Source organism: Strix uralensis, chromosome 4, assembly GCF_047716275.1.
Source record: "Strix uralensis isolate ZFMK-TIS-50842 chromosome 4, bStrUra1, whole genome shotgun sequence".
Lineage (NCBI taxonomy): Eukaryota > Metazoa > Chordata > Aves > Strigiformes > Strigidae > Strix > Strix uralensis.
In genome coordinates, this window is record NC_133975.1 from 49,748,314 (window position 1) to 49,766,694 (window position 18,381).

An 18,381-nucleotide genomic window follows, 5' to 3' on the forward strand; every position below is an offset into this window, starting at 1 on the left:
CTTCAGTAAAGTATATACTATCAACCGAAAATTCCACGAAAGATTGTTATATACAGCTTCCACTACTGAAAACTTTTTGAGGTCTAGGTAGATTTCACTCTGCTCTGTCACTGAATGGTACTCACAGCATTAAGGGGTGAAGTAAGATTTCAGATATACCTGATTAACATCTACTCCTACATCTGTGTAAACACACAACAATAAGCTATTCTGAAGATCATATGAGCTATTAGCTGTTAAGGTGTGTAATCTCCCTCCCAAAAGAAAGATTTTACAGCACTTGCTTGTTCTCTTTGAAAAAAAAAAAACAAACCAACAAACCCAACTTCAAATAACCTGCACCATGTATGTTCTCCAAGCTGTTTTAGGATTATGCTTTTCAGAGTTTTGCCACTCTTTCGTACCACATAGATGTGAAGTGGCATTCTTATGAAATTTTCAGGATTTAAAAACCAAACAAATTAGCTATCTCTCTGTAGTGATGAGTAACCATCATATGGGGGGGGGTGGTGGTGGCAGCTTTTATTGCTTTTGCTGAGAAATTCCAAGATACTTCAGGGCTGACTGTGCTGGGGAGAAGGGAAATCAAACCTAAACTCTAGCAGTTTCAACCGAATTCAGTTACCAGTAACACCAAAAATACCACTTAAAGTAACAGAATCAACAATCAGCTCTTGTCTTTTAAACATACTACAGAGCACTACTAACACAACGTATGCAAATCCAATGATTTGGATCCAACTGCACAGAAAAGATGATATTAAAAGATAGCTCACTTGCTGTGTCCTTCTGTAGCGATACATTGCGTAAGAGCTGCAACTGGATTCATCCAGGCATAAAATTTTGACTGCAAGATCCTGCTAAAGGCCTAAAGACTGAATCACTTCAGCAAGCGAGCCAAGACAAGCAGTTTAAAAAAAACCCTTATCATTTGACAGAGTATTAATGCAGCCTTATGCATGCTTCATCATTCAACATCCTCCCAAATCCTAAAAGCTCTTCCCCTCCAGTATTGTCTACTTTGCATTCAAAAATGAAGCCCCAATAAGGACACTCAGAAGATAGAATATTTAGAAATAGGGCAATCATTCTACTTCTGTCCATAGTTTCATGTGAAGCCTTAGTTTCTACCATTTCTCTCTCTCCCTGATTTAAAGAATTACAAAAAACCTGAAGAAAATATAGAAAAACTGTGATATCTACAGTGTTAAAAATTACATGTCCAAAGCTCATCATTTGTGTACATAACTTTCCACAGAACATTTGGATTTCAAACATATTACTGTATCTTGAAACACATCTTAAGACACTTCTTCCCTTATCAGCTAACGCACTTACCAGCTGCAACAGTTATCCTGCTAATAGAATACAAAAACGCAAGAACGGTGAGCAGTTTGCCATCTGCCCGGTTTTACCTAGATATTTTGACAATTTCAAAGACTTAAAGAAACCACAGCATTCACTTTGTAATATATGAAAGTACAGCATGTGAATCACTGTTTTCATAAGCAGAGAATTTTACCAAACAGGAAATGAAGCAAAATGTAAGTTAAATTTATGACCACAAAGGGACTTATTTTCACAGCTGATCATTTCAAACCTTTCAAATTCAGAAGTTGTCAAAGCTATTCATTAAAATATTAAAAATTCATTAAAATATCACTTTCACATACTATATCGTGGCACACTCTTGTTCTTAGACAGATGGGAAACACTGACATTACTGGCTTGTTTATCACTTTGTATTTCTCATTGTTTAATACCAGCTTAGATTCTTTAAAACATACATTAATATTTGCATAGTGAATTAAATATTAGCTAAAATCCTTATGCTATAAACAACCACAACTCTGTGCTGAGAAAATATGTGGAGACTGTTTCATTAGATAGTACTAGGGAAAAGAGACCCAAACCATTATCATTCCTAACAATACATTAAAGTAATATATGCACTATAACAAAGAAGGAGACACAAATCTCAGAGGCAAAGAAGAATTCCACTCACTCATCTGCTCCAGGTAAGTGAACTGTGTATCAAGAAATAAATAACTCTTCACTTATATTTCAAATCAAAACAATACCTGCAACATTTAAAGAAAACGTCAATGAAATTTAATAGTAATATTCCTCAGTCTGACATCATTTCAAGGTGCTCAAGGACTTCCTTTCCTGTGAATGCAGACCAATTTACCACTAGTCTCCACTAGTCCCTTGACAGATAAAAGTGTAGCATATATTCTCTTTTTTAACAACTCAGCTACCAGAGAAGATAAAACAGGTTGTCACTAATGCACATCTCAATGTGTACATTTACACCAAAATGCTCAAAGCGGCTACAGAACATTGTGTTCCTGGCCACACAAAAATATGCATGAAGATTTTAAATTGAGAAATAAAGACACAAAAAGCAGTTACCTTTACCTGGAAATGGTCCTGCCTCAATGACTCCCTCTTTGGTGCTGTCAAAGCCATGAGATGTTATTTTGGTTTCAGAAAGTCCAAGTCCAACTGGTAACGAACGTTTCAAATCCTTCAAAATATTTGAATAAAAATGGAAAATTAATGTTTAAAAAAAAGATAGAAGTGACTCAAAAGTATTATAATGCAATTTCAGCAGCTCTCAGGCAATTCTGCCTTTAGCCTGGAATGTCGTCACTGGTATCACAGCATTCTACTGCGATGCACAAATAAAACAGAAATGAATGAGAAACACTGTAAGTACAGCCTGTGCATTTATTCTATATTTTTTTTATATTGATGAACAACTAGAATGGCATCTCCTAGAGCAGCAGTTACCAAAATTGTGGCCCACAACATCATGTTAAGTAGTCTGAAGCTGGTCCAAACAGCCATATCAGTTTAATAATGTTTCCAGTTAAAAACTGACAGGGGTACAGAATGATCTAAGACTAAGCAGACAACATTTTACAAACCAAAAATCTGTGGAAGCAACTATCACAATGTTAAAGATTAAAAAAAAATTAACTCTAAGCAAGAAATAGCTTTAAGATTCACAGCATTCTTAATTTCTACAAATAGCACATGAAATTTCTTTAATATTTGACATGGGAGAAATATCCAGAAAGGCATTACTTCAACAGCTTCTTTCTGAGCATCTACTCTATATCACAAGTGCTCACAGCACAAATTTGCTATTTACTTCTGTTTGCTTTTGAAACTCATCGATTTAAAATCATCTGAGATCTAGCTCTCAAAAGGGACGTGACACCTTGTTTACCTTTTGAGATTAACTACTACAACCAACTTTCAGGCAACTGAAGTCTTCACAGAAACCAAATGCAGGCCTGAACTATGAATTCAAACACATACTGTCCTACTGCCCATTTTTACTATCTTATCCACCCCTACAAATAGCTCCCAAAGGTTTCCTGGACTACATTTCCAGCCATCTGGTTGAAGTTTAAGCCTCTGATGTTATGGAATACACTTAGTGCTTTAAAAAACGTTCAGGTATTCAAAGCAATTTAAAACGACTAATTTGTAAAAGTACAAAGTGGGTGAAAATCTACTCTGAAAGTGAAAGCAAAAAGGTAAAATACACTTACAAAAAATAAGCATCAAGAAATTGGAAAACTGGCAGTTTCTGGGGTTGGGTACTCTTTTGCATCCCCTCTGCTTCCATACAGAGGCAAAAAAGATAAAGGAGCAATAATGAAATTTGCAGGGAAAAACTACATAACTCTAAGATGTCAGTGTCTGGACACATGCAGTAACTATTTATTATATATGCAATGCTTCTAATTACAACGAAAACACAACCTTTAAAATCCAATCCATGTTTGACATGTGACTGTAGCCATTCGATCCACAAACCAGAAGCAACCTAGTGCATAAGAATGATACTGCCTAGAGGCTCAGACTGTCAAGAAGTGGCTTTGGATCATGTCCCCACAGATTTAGTTAGTTGTCTTTAGTTTAAGACAAACTCCCAGGAAGAAGAAAAAAGGAAGAGCTACAAACATACAAATTCCAGAAGAACAGAAGTCTTGTTGACATTGAAAACCGGGATGTTACTGCAATCAGAGTAACCAATTCCTATGGCCATACTTTGACTCGCATGAACTGGCTATTTAATAATAGATTATGCTATATTTGTATATCCAAAGCATTATACAAAAAAAGGAAAAATAAACAGCATGAACAACAAATAGTAGTCGCATGCAGAACCTGATCTCACAATTAAGCATATCACAACATTGGATACATACTGTTTTCAGTCTTCACAACTGACTTAACACTGGTGCTTCCATTTAAGTACTCGCAGTTGGTGGTATGCTGGAAAGCCTTTGCTTCAACTTAGTTTAGCTAATAGACAGAGTCCATTTAACTCAAAATGTAGCAAGTCACTAGGAGATGAAAAAGCAGAGAGACTTGAAAAAGAATAACCAGATTGCAGAGAAGATGCACTGATTTAACAAAATGGACATGGCATCAATTTTTTTTTTCCCCCCTGAAGGCACCTTGGCACATTGTATAGTTTTCAGAAATATCTAAATCTGTAGCCAAACAAATGTAGACAGCTAACCTGCTTAAGCATGTTCGCAATAGGAATCTAAGCAATCATCTGTATTTAAGGTTAAGATACATCTGCTTAGTAAAGTCGAAAGTTTAGATATAAACTTAAGCAATTGTACTACTTTGTACATTCAACTTAATTCTAATTTTCAGCTAAACACAGGCTGAACAAACTACAGAGTTAAATAAATCAGAATATTACAACACATCCTTCTTTTAAATAACCTGATATTTGGATCATGAAAATTATTAAGATCTACAATTGTGTATATATACACATCAGGGTTTTTTACATAAATATATACATAAGCATGTATATGTACACAAATGCATATTTGTTCAAAGAGATATACACTTTTTTTTTATTGGCTAAAAGGCAAAGTTCGGTGCAAAGAACTGCATTCAAACCTGTTTCTAAACACCTATATTAACCAGTTGAAATATACCCTGCTGAGGAAAGATATTCTTGAATATGAATTTAAAAGAAAGATTTACCATTTGTTGATTTATACCGAAAATATTTATGACTGGAATTGTCATCAAAAAGTCAGTGATCATCAAAACACTACCTTTTTGTTGTTTATAGACACGCAAGTTACTGTTCAGTGGAGACACACTTCTGCATGTAAACTTCAATTTTTAACACATCACTATTGCAACTGATTGTGCTTGTTGTTTTGGGGGGTTGGTTGGTTGTTTTGGGGGTTTGGTTTGTTGTTGTTTGTTGGGTTTTTTTTCCCACACAAGTGTAGATAAACAAAAAAGCTACCCAAAAATCTGTAATCCTTCTGACAAAGCAATTTATTCCTTCAATAATTTACAAAGAAGGATAATTTAGAAAGAGCCTTAGAGCAAGAAAAGACGTGCACAAAACTTCACCTTTAAGAGAAGGTATGACAGTACTTAAGGAGATTTTAGAGTGGTAAGAAGGCAACATAAGTAGCTTTCTTTTCTGTTCCCACCAAATGTAGGTTTGCTGTTACAACACGGGAAGTGAGGACAGATTTCCCTACTACAATAAGGTGATTACATTTTGACTACGTATTGCTCTTCTAGCTAAGAGGAAGATTGTGATGATCTGCTTTCAAATTTGTGATTTCCCGCCTTCTTTGTAAAAGGGAAATCCAGCCTTTAGGACTTCATCAAAAGCTGCTGATACATTTCAAAACCACAAATCTGTTAAGCTATCACCATCTCAAAAAAAAGATGCTTCATTCATAATTTTTAATTGTATGATGCTGAAAACCATTGCATGTTTATGAAATTATCACCTAGCAGAAGTATTTTAATACTGTAATTTCACTGAGACACAGAGCTAGAGGTATAAAAACCCTACAACTCAGAAGATTCCCCAGTAGTCAAAAGGTCAGACTACCCATCCCATTCTCAGCCATTTAGCATGCTGAAGGCTCGAAGAAGCAAAAGCATGAAATACAGGTACACAGAACAGCTGCAGTAGCTTAATTAGGTCTAGTCAAGACAGTGCAACCCTCTATTGTATAGAGCATTTAAGCCACTTCAAACCTTTGTTAAAATCCCATTTTAATTAGTTTAAATCACCATATTAAGCTAAACATATTTTAGTAAGGTTAGCTTTATTTACATGACTAACAGAGAAATCAATCAGTTTATTATACAGATCATCTAGATGAACCAGTATGAATTGTTGACATATCAATCCTGTTGAGACAGTAGACACAGCAAAGTCACTCAGAACACATGCTCATGAAGGAATGTTGGCTGAATTACAACACTATTTCCAAAAAGATACTTCCCATCCATGCTATCCATCATATTCTAAAATGAAGATAGGAAAGATACCAGAACTGTATTGTTCCTCTACTAGTTAAAGCAACCTTAGTTACTACTTAGTGCTTGCTTAGTAGACACTTAGGTGTCAACTTAGTAGACAAACTTAGTACTAACTCACTTCATACTAAGTCAGTTTCCACTCAGTAGACACTCACAAAGTAGACCCTTGCTTACTTTGTAGACCCTTAATAGACCCTAAGGAACAAGTAAGCAGACAACATTGTATTAATTGCTTAGTTATGTCAGTCTGTTATTAGTGCATGACTAAGCATTATCTTTTGCTTAGTACCACAGTAAGCTTAACAGATACGGTTTTACTTGCCTTTACTACCTTGAATAAAGGTATTTTAAAAAACACACATCACTAGCTAGTTCACTTGCCTTCAGGAAGAATTTGCAACACATCTTACTATAAAGTTCACAGTTTAAAGTTTTAAAGATTACAAGTTCCATGAAACAAAATATTATGTAGATAAACATAACATCTATCCAGTAAGATAGGCTCTGAACTTTAACTTCTTACCCTAATTTGTGTGCAAGTGGAGCTCCTTGTACATATTCAGCATTTTCTTCTCTTTGCCCTATCACTCAGCTCCTATTTTGTGTGAATTAAGCCACTAGACCCTCACATCAATACAAATTCAAGCATAAAAATAAATGGGAGGAGAGCTGAAGGCTTTATTCTATGCTGAAGTGGCAAACAACATGGATTGACACATTTCTTTTATTCTCCAATACAGTGCTTTTCACTCAGAAGACCCTTTCTTCCACTACATCCCTTTTGACTTACCTAATGTCACACTACAATCCAGTTTTAAATTAGTTTCCCTTCTACTTTCACCACTAACATTCATATTTTGGTTTTTAAGACTGTATGAAGCAGACCATTTGGCAACAAAAAGAAAAAAATGGTCTTTTTTGTTTCATCTCCTAAAAACAGTTTTCTAGATCTGACACACAGAAATATATTTTGTATCAGTCTACATTAATTAAAAGATAATTGCCCAAAGTAAAATCTAACTATGCCAGTCAACATAGCAAGACCTAAGAGATGAACTCAGATGTTTCAGGTAGAACACACGTGACAAGGCCGGCATTTTTTTTTTTTCAGAAAGCAAAAGACAAAAAAGAATTGACCTTATCTATTTGTGCAGTCAGGCAATAAATTATAGAACAAGATACTGAACACATGCACTCGGATTCATCAGATCCCAGAGCTTATTTCATAATTCTAGTAAGATAAATTGAAGACTCACAAGAAAATTAATTTATCATTTTTCTTTTGCAGCCTATAGTTTATTACTGGTATTATAGACACTTGTTTAAGAACAGTTTTGTCCCCATAAGAGTACAAAAAGAGCCAGGAGGAGAGAGTCTATACTGATAATGAAAGGAAACAACTGGAACAACAATTTCAGAGACTCAGACTGGTAAAAACTTCATATAGATTTTTTACAATAGTTTAAAACTAACAAATAGCTTACAGCTGCCTGGATACCTTTACAGGTTTTTTGATTAATTTAATTTATTCCTATGCAGCTTTCACACTATATGGCACATTACTGAATTAGGAACCTCCTCACTCCTTCCCACAGCCCGCAGCTCCCAATCCCTTTAGTGACATTAAAACACCACTATTCCAATCACATAATTATAATAGCATGGGAGGACAACTGTGTTCTAGAAGTCAGGGATAAGTGAAATAAATCAGTGAAGAACATAAACCAGCATGACTTTTTTGTATGCTAAGTTTTCTTGTACAAAGTAGTAACAAAAATACGTTTGATTAGGAAATGCTGGAGTCTTCTGATACTAAGATGGACTAACAAACACCCAAGCATTGGGAAACAGTTCTATACACCAAGTTTTTAAAGCTTAAGTGAGTTCCAACAGGGCTTGGACAGCTCAAAAACACTGGGTCAAGTTTTTTCATGATGAAAGGATATTAGACATTTCATCCAACAATGACTGAAGCTACAGCCTTTTTTAGTTAAAAAAAGTTTCCATCCATCATACAGGCAAGACAAAACTCGTCAGAATTCCACAGGCATCTCTTATTATTACAATCAGGACAGAATTAGAATGTAGCAGCATATTTCTGAATGAGACTTTACAGTTAGGCAAACACTTATTTAAGTTGCCTTATAAATATGCTTTTGATTAATTTTTTTTAAACATAAGGAACCAAGATGCATCAAGTATAGCTATATCACATTCCCACAAGACTGGAACTAATATGCTTCCTTCTGAAATGACATTATGGTAATCTATGTTGTCTGATGTTCTGCAAAACTAACAGCATTTTTCTTCAAAGAAGGAGCGGCCCTACTTGTCATTTCCAGGTAAATACATCTGCACTGCATTGCCTTGCAAAACGAAATGCTTCTCATGCTTGAGTACATACAAATACTGCATTTAGTGGAAAATAAATGTGAATTTTTATGCCTGAGCAGCTTATGGATGAGGTCTGATGGAAGTGCTAAATAGAACACGAGCCTAGAGGAAAGTTTAGTTTTGTAATTAAAGAACCCTGAAGAAAAGGTTGTACAACTACCCCTTTACTCAGTCTATCAAAAACATACAATCAAAGCTGCTCAAGTGTTTGTTGCAAAATAGCTGCAGAAGACCAAACAAAAAATGCAGAATAAATTATGTTTTACTGTTTACATCTGAATTGTACAATGTCTAAATGAATGACTCCCTGATAGTAACAATAAGAAAACAAGAAACTAAAATAACCTTGTTCCACAGCTTCCCAAGAAGGTGTAAGTGAAATCACTATATTGGAGTTTGAGTGCTCTAAATGTTACTGTGGTCACATACTCTTACCAAGCACTGTGGTAACAGTACAACTTAAAGTGGTAATGGTTTCTTGACCCTTTCTAAAGCAACCCCCTAAAAATCAGGACTTGGCCTGTCATTTCTGTAAGTCAATAGGAAAAAAGACCCCTGAAAACCCGGCAAAGAAATTGTGGTGCAGTGCATATTGCTTTAGATTAAAACAAAAAATTACCTGGCAAGGAAAAAAAGAGAAAGTATAGCATTAAGCATTAGAAATAACAAACACAAAGCAAGATGAATAGAAGCTAAATATTAGAATTTGAGACCAACAGATTAGTAAACAGACCTAGATGTTAATTCCAAGAAGCTTATTTTCTTTGTTTTGTTTATGAGAAGCCCCGATTATCACATATTCTGACTTTAGGTCACACATGCAGGTGTTAACTTGTACAAGACAGTTCAAAAAAATATTTGAAGTGCACTTCATTGATCTCAGAATAAGCATTGTGAAAATAATTACAGCAGCAGACTCAACTGTGCTCGCATAGTATAAATTTTCTGCAACTCAACCAAATATTTGACCCATTTTTGTGGAATTTTTGAAATATAGTTGACTCCAAGCCAGCAAAATAATTAGCATGCCAGCAAAAACCTACTTCAACTTTTCTATGTGGCCATAGACAAAAAACACCTTATCATTTCAACTTTCCATAGAAAATGGTGATGATATTTTGACTGAACAAGGGCTCTGACCCAGTCAACAAGAGTGCAAGTTCTGTTTATTGTGACTAAGTACTGGATGCACTATACTGAAGAAACAATTATTATGTGAGGAAAAGATAACTTGGACAGCAATCAAGTCACAGCAGCATCAAGGTTATCAGGCTTAAAAATAGTAAATCTGTTTCTCTACTTCCAGGTGAACCCAAATTCATTACCACTTCAAGGTGTATATTTATTGTTCTTCCTAAACATAGGTACATCTTTATCAAAATTTACTTTTATCTTTATTTCATTAAACACTGTTGTAATTTTTACGTTATGTTACCGGTAAATCTTAGTTGAATGACAAATCTTAAGAAGCCTTCCCTCGTTGCAGTGCTACTCATAAAAAAAATAGTCATGGCCTGTTCAGGGGAAGTAGAAAAAAATGCCCAGTAATAAGCCCAGTATTTTTTAATAAGACCTCTAATATGGATGCACTTCCATCTCATGAAGTTTTATACTTTTTTACAGCCATGCTCACTATACTCTGCAATCATAGTCAAATGGTCTCAGATGTTGCTTTCAAGGATGTATTTTAATTTTTAATATTTTCATACATATTTTTAGCATATTTAAATAACCTTTTTATTTATAATGATAATATAATAAACACATGTTTAAAACTATATTTTAATATATATATTTAAATGCTGGTTTCTCATTTTATGAATAAAATTGCTGGATTAAAAATCAGTATCCTCAAGGCTTAGAATCAAGAATTGGAAATGTATATACTTGATTGTGCATTACAGAGCACCCAATACCTTACACTATTTAACATTCAGAAAAAATTTGACACTATTAATATACCTTTCATACAAAAAAGTTATCGCAGTGTACAGTATCTGCTTTGGTTATTTTAGTCAACTTTAACAACAATTTATCAGCTTTGAAGGAGTTTTTCCATTAAAGCTAAAACCAGAAGACAAAATTAGGCAGATGCTTATTTTACTAGTATTCAGGATGTTTATGTAATTTGTTTTTAAACTCATGAAGGTTCCCCCCTCTAATCAGCATTTTAGTAGGGAGGAATGAAATTTTGAAGTTCTCCTCAGTATTTCTTTTAGAAATAATCCTGCACTACAAGTCAGCATGGGACTGTTAAAGCTTAGAGATTTCCTTAAAAGTCTCAATAGATATCAAATAAATGTGGATAACTAACTAGTCTTCACCTTTCCAACTGAAAATCAAAATAAAAAGAACATCAACCCCAAATTCCATAAACTTATACCATAGCACCCTCTGCTGGACAGCCAAACAAGAAGAACTGAATAAATATGTCAAGGTTAAGGGAAAAAAAAATCAAGATTGCATAGAGATGATAATGGAAGTATAACTTTTTCTCAACATACAACAAATAAGATTGGTTCTGATACATATCATCTATATAGCAGACAGCAATACAGTAATAATTTTTCAGTTTCAACACAAGAAAAGTTACTTTTCTCCTGTTTACAACTTCAAATCAGAATGTGACTATCTTTCCTTACTTTTAGGCATGTTGCCTCCAAACTTAATACCCCTTAGAAGTAGCTTGCCTCAAACAATATGACACTTCTTCATAAAAAATTTAGGATTTGTTATCTTGAATTCACAGGACCTGTTAAGTATCATATTTTGAACATGATTGTAATCTTGTTTTATGAATAAAATTGTTGGATTAAAATCAGCATCCTCAAAGATCAAAGACAAGAACGTAGAAGCATATACATTTGTGCATTAGAGCACCCAATTCTTTACACTATTTCATGTTCAGAAATATTTGTCACTACTAACATTTTTTTTATATAAAAAAGATGATTGCAACGTGCAATCACATTATGCTATGTCAACTTTAATAATAATTTCTCAGCTTCAAAGGAGTTTTTCCATTAACGCTCTAGAAAACTATGTCAAGTGAAGTCTGCTGTGCATTGCATTGTAACTTCAGCATTTCTGATAATGGTACCTTGTTAGACAGCAAAAAAAAAGTCTTACCCTGTTAAAGCTGTGCTCGTGAGAATCTTCCAGCTGTCCATTGCTAGTCACAGGAATTTCTGCTGCTGAATTTTTGGGAGACTCTTGAGCCATTGCACCTTCCTATAGTATAAGAAGAAAAAGGTTAGCATTGTCTTAAATTTCCTATGAGTAATCGATATGAAAATACTTGATGTATAGGTTTCATAACAGTTGATTTTATTTCAAACTCCTATTGGTAATTTTCTGATATACTAGGTCTGCATACATTCATTTAATCACATACCCAAATTGCATTAATATGCTAGCACAGCTCAGAGAGAAGGAATTTAAAGCTTCAAGATCTAAGAGAAAAGAAATACTAAAATTTAACCCATTTATACGGGGAGGTGGAGTGTTGTCAGACACAAATGAGACATGTGGGGCCAGACAAGTATTTTCTATGCACACTTGACCCTTAGTTTATGTAGCTCAAACTATAAAAAAGATGAGCTTGACTAAAAAAATTGTACCAGCTAACGATAAGCAAGAAATATTGGAAAAGTGCAATGAGTTTAATCATGTGTTACAAAAAGAAAAGTAATGATTCCAAACTTTTGTTTAACTTGCTTCCATTTTATCATAATACAGTGCCACCTTCTGACTAAACTGTTGGTATGCAACTCATTCAGTCAGCAGTAAATCTAAAGTGAAATGCAGAAACAAGAACTTATAAGCACCAATGCAATTCAAGAATCAAAGTCAGCTTCAAAATGCAGCTGCATTATGAACCGTAGCAGCAGCTGTGAAACCACTGCTTTCAATAACGGCCTAAGGTATAACCTAGAAGAGACATTCCCAGAAGAAATGCACACTGTTTACAAGCACCTGAAGAGGGAATGGCACCCTAACACTCTCCAAAACTAAAAGAAACTCAAAAAGCTACCCTTAACTCTGTAAGACATTAGTCAGCTAAAGTGTAAACATTATGAAAATCAACACACAACTGAAGCAGTGTTTGTTCAATTACTTACATAAAAGTTGTCAGAAGACTTCAAACCAGCCCATGCACCTGTGCAAGACTGGCAAGACATGGTATACCATCAATGGGTACTTGAGAATAGGTGCTTTCTTCTCTTAAAGCTCCTAAATCATCAAACTGAACCAGCTCTTTTCAGTCAAAGGGTCAGGAAGAGTCCCAGTCTGAGATCAGGCTGAAGTACCGCAGCAGCTTCTCCAACTACACATGAAGCTTTTACAAGATATCCATAGAACACAAAGATATTACTGGTACTTACTCAGGATCACCTCCATCATTCTGAATTGCCAATGTCTTCTGTCATATCCCATTACTAATATTTCCCCCACTTTCACCTATCACCCCTTCATTTACATTAGTAAGCTTTAAGGCTTCCCAAGCTTTTTTTCTAACTAGCCTGTGGGCTCCAATAAACATATGCTCCTCCAACTCCAGATGGCTTTCAAAGCTGTATTACCATAACTTCTTCCAAAGATTCTAAATTACTGAGTCTTGACCTCTGCTGGTCTTCTGAAGCAGAGCTCACTACTCGAACTTTATTTGGTATCTACAAAATCTGATTTCTGAAAAGTCTAATAAGCTTCTTCAATTAGCAGCATAAAACACTACCATAAGTCCATTGAGTTCTGATTAAATTCTGCCTTCTACCCACACAGAGAAAAGAAAGAAAAAGGACAAGGACAAGCCACTCTAAGAACCATACAGGTGAACTACAATCCATGGATGCACACTCATAAAGTACCATCTGAGGGGATATGTTTTCTCCTTTTGAGGACCAAGACTTTCTCTACCACTGACTTCTCAAAACTGAATTGAAAGCTACTCATTCAAAAATAGGGCTTTATGAAACACTTCCCTAAATGAGAAGCTAAACATTTAGGCACAGCTTTTAAAAAAATTTGAAATACAGAGAACCTATTTCAAATCATTTAAGAAAAAGTGAGTGTGCTATAAAGCCACTTTTTCTTGAATTTATAACACACTAACCTACCCCATCAGTCCCTCTCATTTAGGATCCAGTAAGTGCCTTCTTTCAGCACTGGGAAGGAATAGCTCACATGCCATATATTCACATTGGCCTAACATACCAAATTCTCCACATAGTCCAGTCTTCACCCACAACTAGAACACAGAACAGCTTTTTTTTGGGTCATACTTCATACAACAGAACAAACTCAAAACTCATAGCCTTTAAGTAAATGAAAATACTGAAGAACACCAAAACGTCTGTGTTTATTTTACAAGTACTTTCAAAACAGTAATGTGTTTCATTTCATAGAATATCTCAAGTTGCAAGGGACCAATAAGGATTGAGTCCAACTCCCTGCTCCTCACAGGGAGCTGCTGTGCACCATTAGATCAAATGTTCTAGTTACCTGCCACATTAGAATTTAATTTAGGAAATCTGTCCAATAGCTCAAGCTTCTTAAGCTTGCTCTAAATCTCACATCTGCTTAAACTCCAAGACTGCTAGAAACTATACTCCCACTTGACGTGGTAAAGCAAGGTATTTTTCAAAATGCTTGGCCTGTCACAGCTACCTGCACAATACTGAAATGTTAGCATAGGCTAACATAACTATTTTTGCTGTTCTTTCTGCAAATTGTCAGAAAACACAGCATCAAGGGGAAGTCCTGTACTGTCAGGGGATACACTTCATTTGGCAGGGATCACAAACAAAACTGTATCTCCAAATTTAATTAAAGGTGAAACAAATACTTGGCTTGGTTGTTTTTCATCAAGAATCTCAAACAATTTTGCTAATATTGTACACTGATATATGTTTGTGCATTTATTCAGAGGTATACAAGTGCACGTATATGCATATATGTGTCTAGTAAATACATATATTGGAAAACAAAAATTCATCAGCTTCTCTGGACAACTTCTGAAATCTAAGGTGACCTAGAAGCAATTTGCAATTTGTGTATTTTTTAGGTATTCCTACTTGAGCCAGAGCTATGTATCAAGTTCAGAGAAAGCAAAAAATTACTTGCTAACTTCAGTTTCATGTTACGTCTGAACTATAACACCATTTTCCATTGCTGAAAGGAGGATGTTTCACCACTCAGCTTTTCCAGTCCTCACTGTGAGCCCCACAGTGTCCCATCTCCCAACCATTCACCTGACTGCACAGTAAACACACTCAACTCACGAGCCTGGCAATAGATAGAGCTTTTCACTGCGTTAATTTTCCACAGTTTCAGTGAGTTGATATAGTTTGCAATGAGGTCAGACAAGCACCAAAGTCATGAAATGAGCAGCTGAAAAAAGGGAAGTGGGATAAACTGCTAATTTGGCTCAGTCATAACAAGAAATCACCACCTGCATTTTAGTAAACAGCCTAAGCTGGCACTGCTGCCAAGAACAACAAGTCCTTGACCATTTTTCTGCCCTTTACCCCTAACTCTTCTCCTCCATCAGCCTTCCCCATTCTCCCACCTCTTCCCTGGGCCAGAACAATGTATTTATTCAGCAAACAAGATCGCAGAAACCTGCAGGTTAAAAGAAGGTGACCTATGCCCGAAAAGGGGATGGGTAATTTTTCCACTCAAATCAGTTCTCCAGAACAGTTCATCACAGAGCTCCAACACTTGTGCCTATGAAACAGAGTGGGTAATAATGCAGTAAGAAACTACTGAGAATGAAGGACCACAGGCTCTTGGCCACAGCATCAGCTTAATGATGTAGTTTTTAAATTTGTATTGATGTATTAGGCATGAATGACATAAGCACTACAGAAAATCATGACGTTTCAGCTGGACATTTTATTTATTAAATGATGAATATATTTTTATCTAACTTAATCACGATTTTCTTCACTCATCTCTGTTTACAAATATCAGATTTTGAGATATGCTAAATATCTGTGGAATCACTGTTACATTTTTATTAGAAGTTTAAAAACAATTCACTGGCACTGAATCTCTAATTGTGATAAAGTCAGCATCACCTTTTTCCATTCCTACTCTAGAACAGTCAGGGAAACATTTACATTTCTTTTTTACATCTACCTTTTCTGAAACAGCCTCCCAAACTAATTTGATTGGCTAAATATGACTGGGAACCTCAGGAATTTGTTCATAATTTTAGAAGTCAGACTTCTCCACAAAGAAGGTACACAGTGTATCTGCTCCCAAGAAAAAAAAGATTCACCACTCCAGCAGCAGGTAGAATACCTTGTTACAGTGAGGTTACACAAAGATTGCTGCCTGTTAAATACCGACCCTTTCTTCCTGCAGGACTTATACACTTCCAACCCTACCACGCCTAAATCTATTCAATTTACAAAAAAAATACCGCAGCACAGCAATAGACTACTGGTTGAAGTAACCCTTTGCTATGAGTTAATTGGATTGTTCTTAATAGTGTCTCAAAACCAACTCCACCCATTCAAGATAATGTGCATGAACTCATATCCCCATACTACTTTCACTGTGCTATGTTTATCAGAATTTTTGGCAGTCTGAAACTGTTGCTGGGATTGGTTGATTTTACACTAATATAACTATCACCCAATCACCTCAGAGTCAGACTGGACCTCTTCTGCAGCTGGATGAGACTCATCAAGTGTTGTGGATTCACTGCTGTGTTCTGACATACCTGAAAATAAAATAGGTTTGGCATGCATTAATTGGTGTGAAAGGAGATGGATGTTGCACCTTAAAGAAACTGAAGTAGGCTTTCAGAAAACATTTCTTTTACAAGTTCTGCTAAAGCAAAGAGAAACTTCCCTCTTTTGATGGTGGCCAGGTCTTCAGCTCTCCAAAATCTAACGAAGACTGGGAATACAGTCTAGCATAAGCTTCCATTGCCAAAGCAACCCTGCCTGCACAGATGGCTAAGCTTGCAACATAAAACCCAGGAAGACAAACAAGCCTCTTAGGCTGATATTTACTATCACCTGCAACAACACACTGACTGTATTCTACCATTGGCAAAGGTCACCATTTTGTTAAGATGTGAGATTTATACAAGTTTTGCAAGTTTATATTGATGCTAAGCCACTGGAACCTAGTAAACTGTTCAGTCTGTTATGCCTAACTAGAAACAGAATCTCCTTCCTTTAATTCTCAAAAAAAATTACATACAGAGGGAAAGAAAGTTGGTAACACTAAGCACATGCGCAAGAAATCAACTCTGTCAGTATAGTGATCGTGAGAGATAAGTTGCACACCTAATATAGCTTAAATAAGAAAAGTATCTAAATTTGATTTCGAATAGCTGGTAACTACAGGTGACACTGCAATTCACTCAGCTGTTTGAGAGGAGAAAACCAATCATTAAAAATTAAGCAGTCTGCCAGTACTGAGTATAATCAATCACACATGACTTCAGTTCATTAAGTCTTGCATAATTTTACACATGTTCTGCCACGTATCAGTTTAAGAAAAATTATAAGGAGATCACTATTTATATTGTATTCCAATTTCCTAAGCTATAAGACATTTTAATTAAAGCAAATAATTAATAAGGTAAGCAGCTCGCATGACAAAGGAAATAAAATAAGGACACAAAGGCTGAGAAACTGAATCATCTAGATCATATTACACTGGATAACCTATTACTTTACTTTGGAAAACCAAACACATAAGAGATTTTCTCCAGAAAAACAATTCATTCGGGGCTATCACTGAATGAAGTTGGATTTTTTCTCCAACCAATACAAACTTCCTCTCAAAGTAATTAAGAAAGAAATATAACTTCTTTATATATCTTTTTGAATTTTCTGTAGTACTTTTGAATACAAAAACTCATCCAGGAGAGGTGCTGTTTTTCCACACAGTCCTGTCCAAACTTCTGCTTGAAAACAACCTCCATGCTTATCAGCTTATTTCCGAGTAGATAAAAAATGTCCATTATGGACTAGAAGAGTGATTTCTTTGTTCTGCTGATTAAAGAAGCAACTAAATTCATCTTGTAGTTCAGTCTTGGTTAAGACAATCTGTACCTCAGTTTTACCACATTAGTGATCCTGGAGTTATGTTTGTACCTCACATACAAACTTACATACGATGGTAACGCTGTTTAAAACTATAAAATGCTATAAGGAGCAAAAATATTTTCTTGATAGCCTTAAGAATTCTTAATAATCTAATCTAAAGGCGTGAAGCATCTCAGAAACCCATGTAGAAGACACTGCATAAAGATAATTAATTTTTTAAAATCCAAAGTAATTCACCATTTTTGTTACAATCTCCCCCCCACCAATTTTTTGTATAGTATTCTTTTCCTGCAACACAGCTCTGCAAGATCTCACTGACCAACTTTAAAACATGAGAAGGGGAAAACTGTAGATTAAAGGTGACTTTTGTAAAAAGTTTAACTGCACATTCTAGTTTAACTACAGAATTCTCTGACAACTGCCTCTATAGCAAAAAAAATGGGGATGTAAACATCAAATTCTGGATGTAAGGATGAAAATTTTCTACATGTTTACAAAGATTCAGAAGTTAAGACGTTCATGTGACGTTGTGGCACACATGGCACCTACATACATATATTACTTATAT

At 35.3% G+C, this 18,381-nt stretch overlaps 1 protein-coding gene across 11 annotated transcripts in view; it reads right to left on the reverse strand.

Moving 5' to 3' along the window:
• Window positions 1-18,381, reverse strand: part of ARFIP1 (ARF interacting protein 1) — a 43,749-nt gene that overhangs the window by 22,792 nt on the left and 2,576 nt on the right. For 4 of the 11 annotated variants that reach the window (XM_074866663.1, XM_074866659.1, XM_074866655.1 and 1 more), the window contains exons 2-4: window positions 16,392-16,471; window positions 11,872-11,973; window positions 2,416-2,530 (exon numbers count right to left, since the gene is read on the reverse strand). In XM_074866663.1, coding sequence (XP_074722764.1) covers window positions 2,416-2,530; window positions 11,872-11,973; window positions 16,392-16,469 — 295 coding nt within the window. In that variant the 5' untranslated portion in view covers window positions 16,470-16,471. Of the gene's footprint in view, window positions 1-2,415; window positions 2,531-11,871; window positions 11,974-12,863; window positions 13,082-16,391; window positions 16,500-18,381 lie in introns of those variants that run through there. The other 7 variants (XM_074866665.1, XM_074866660.1, XM_074866657.1 and 4 more) reach the window with 4 other exon arrangements.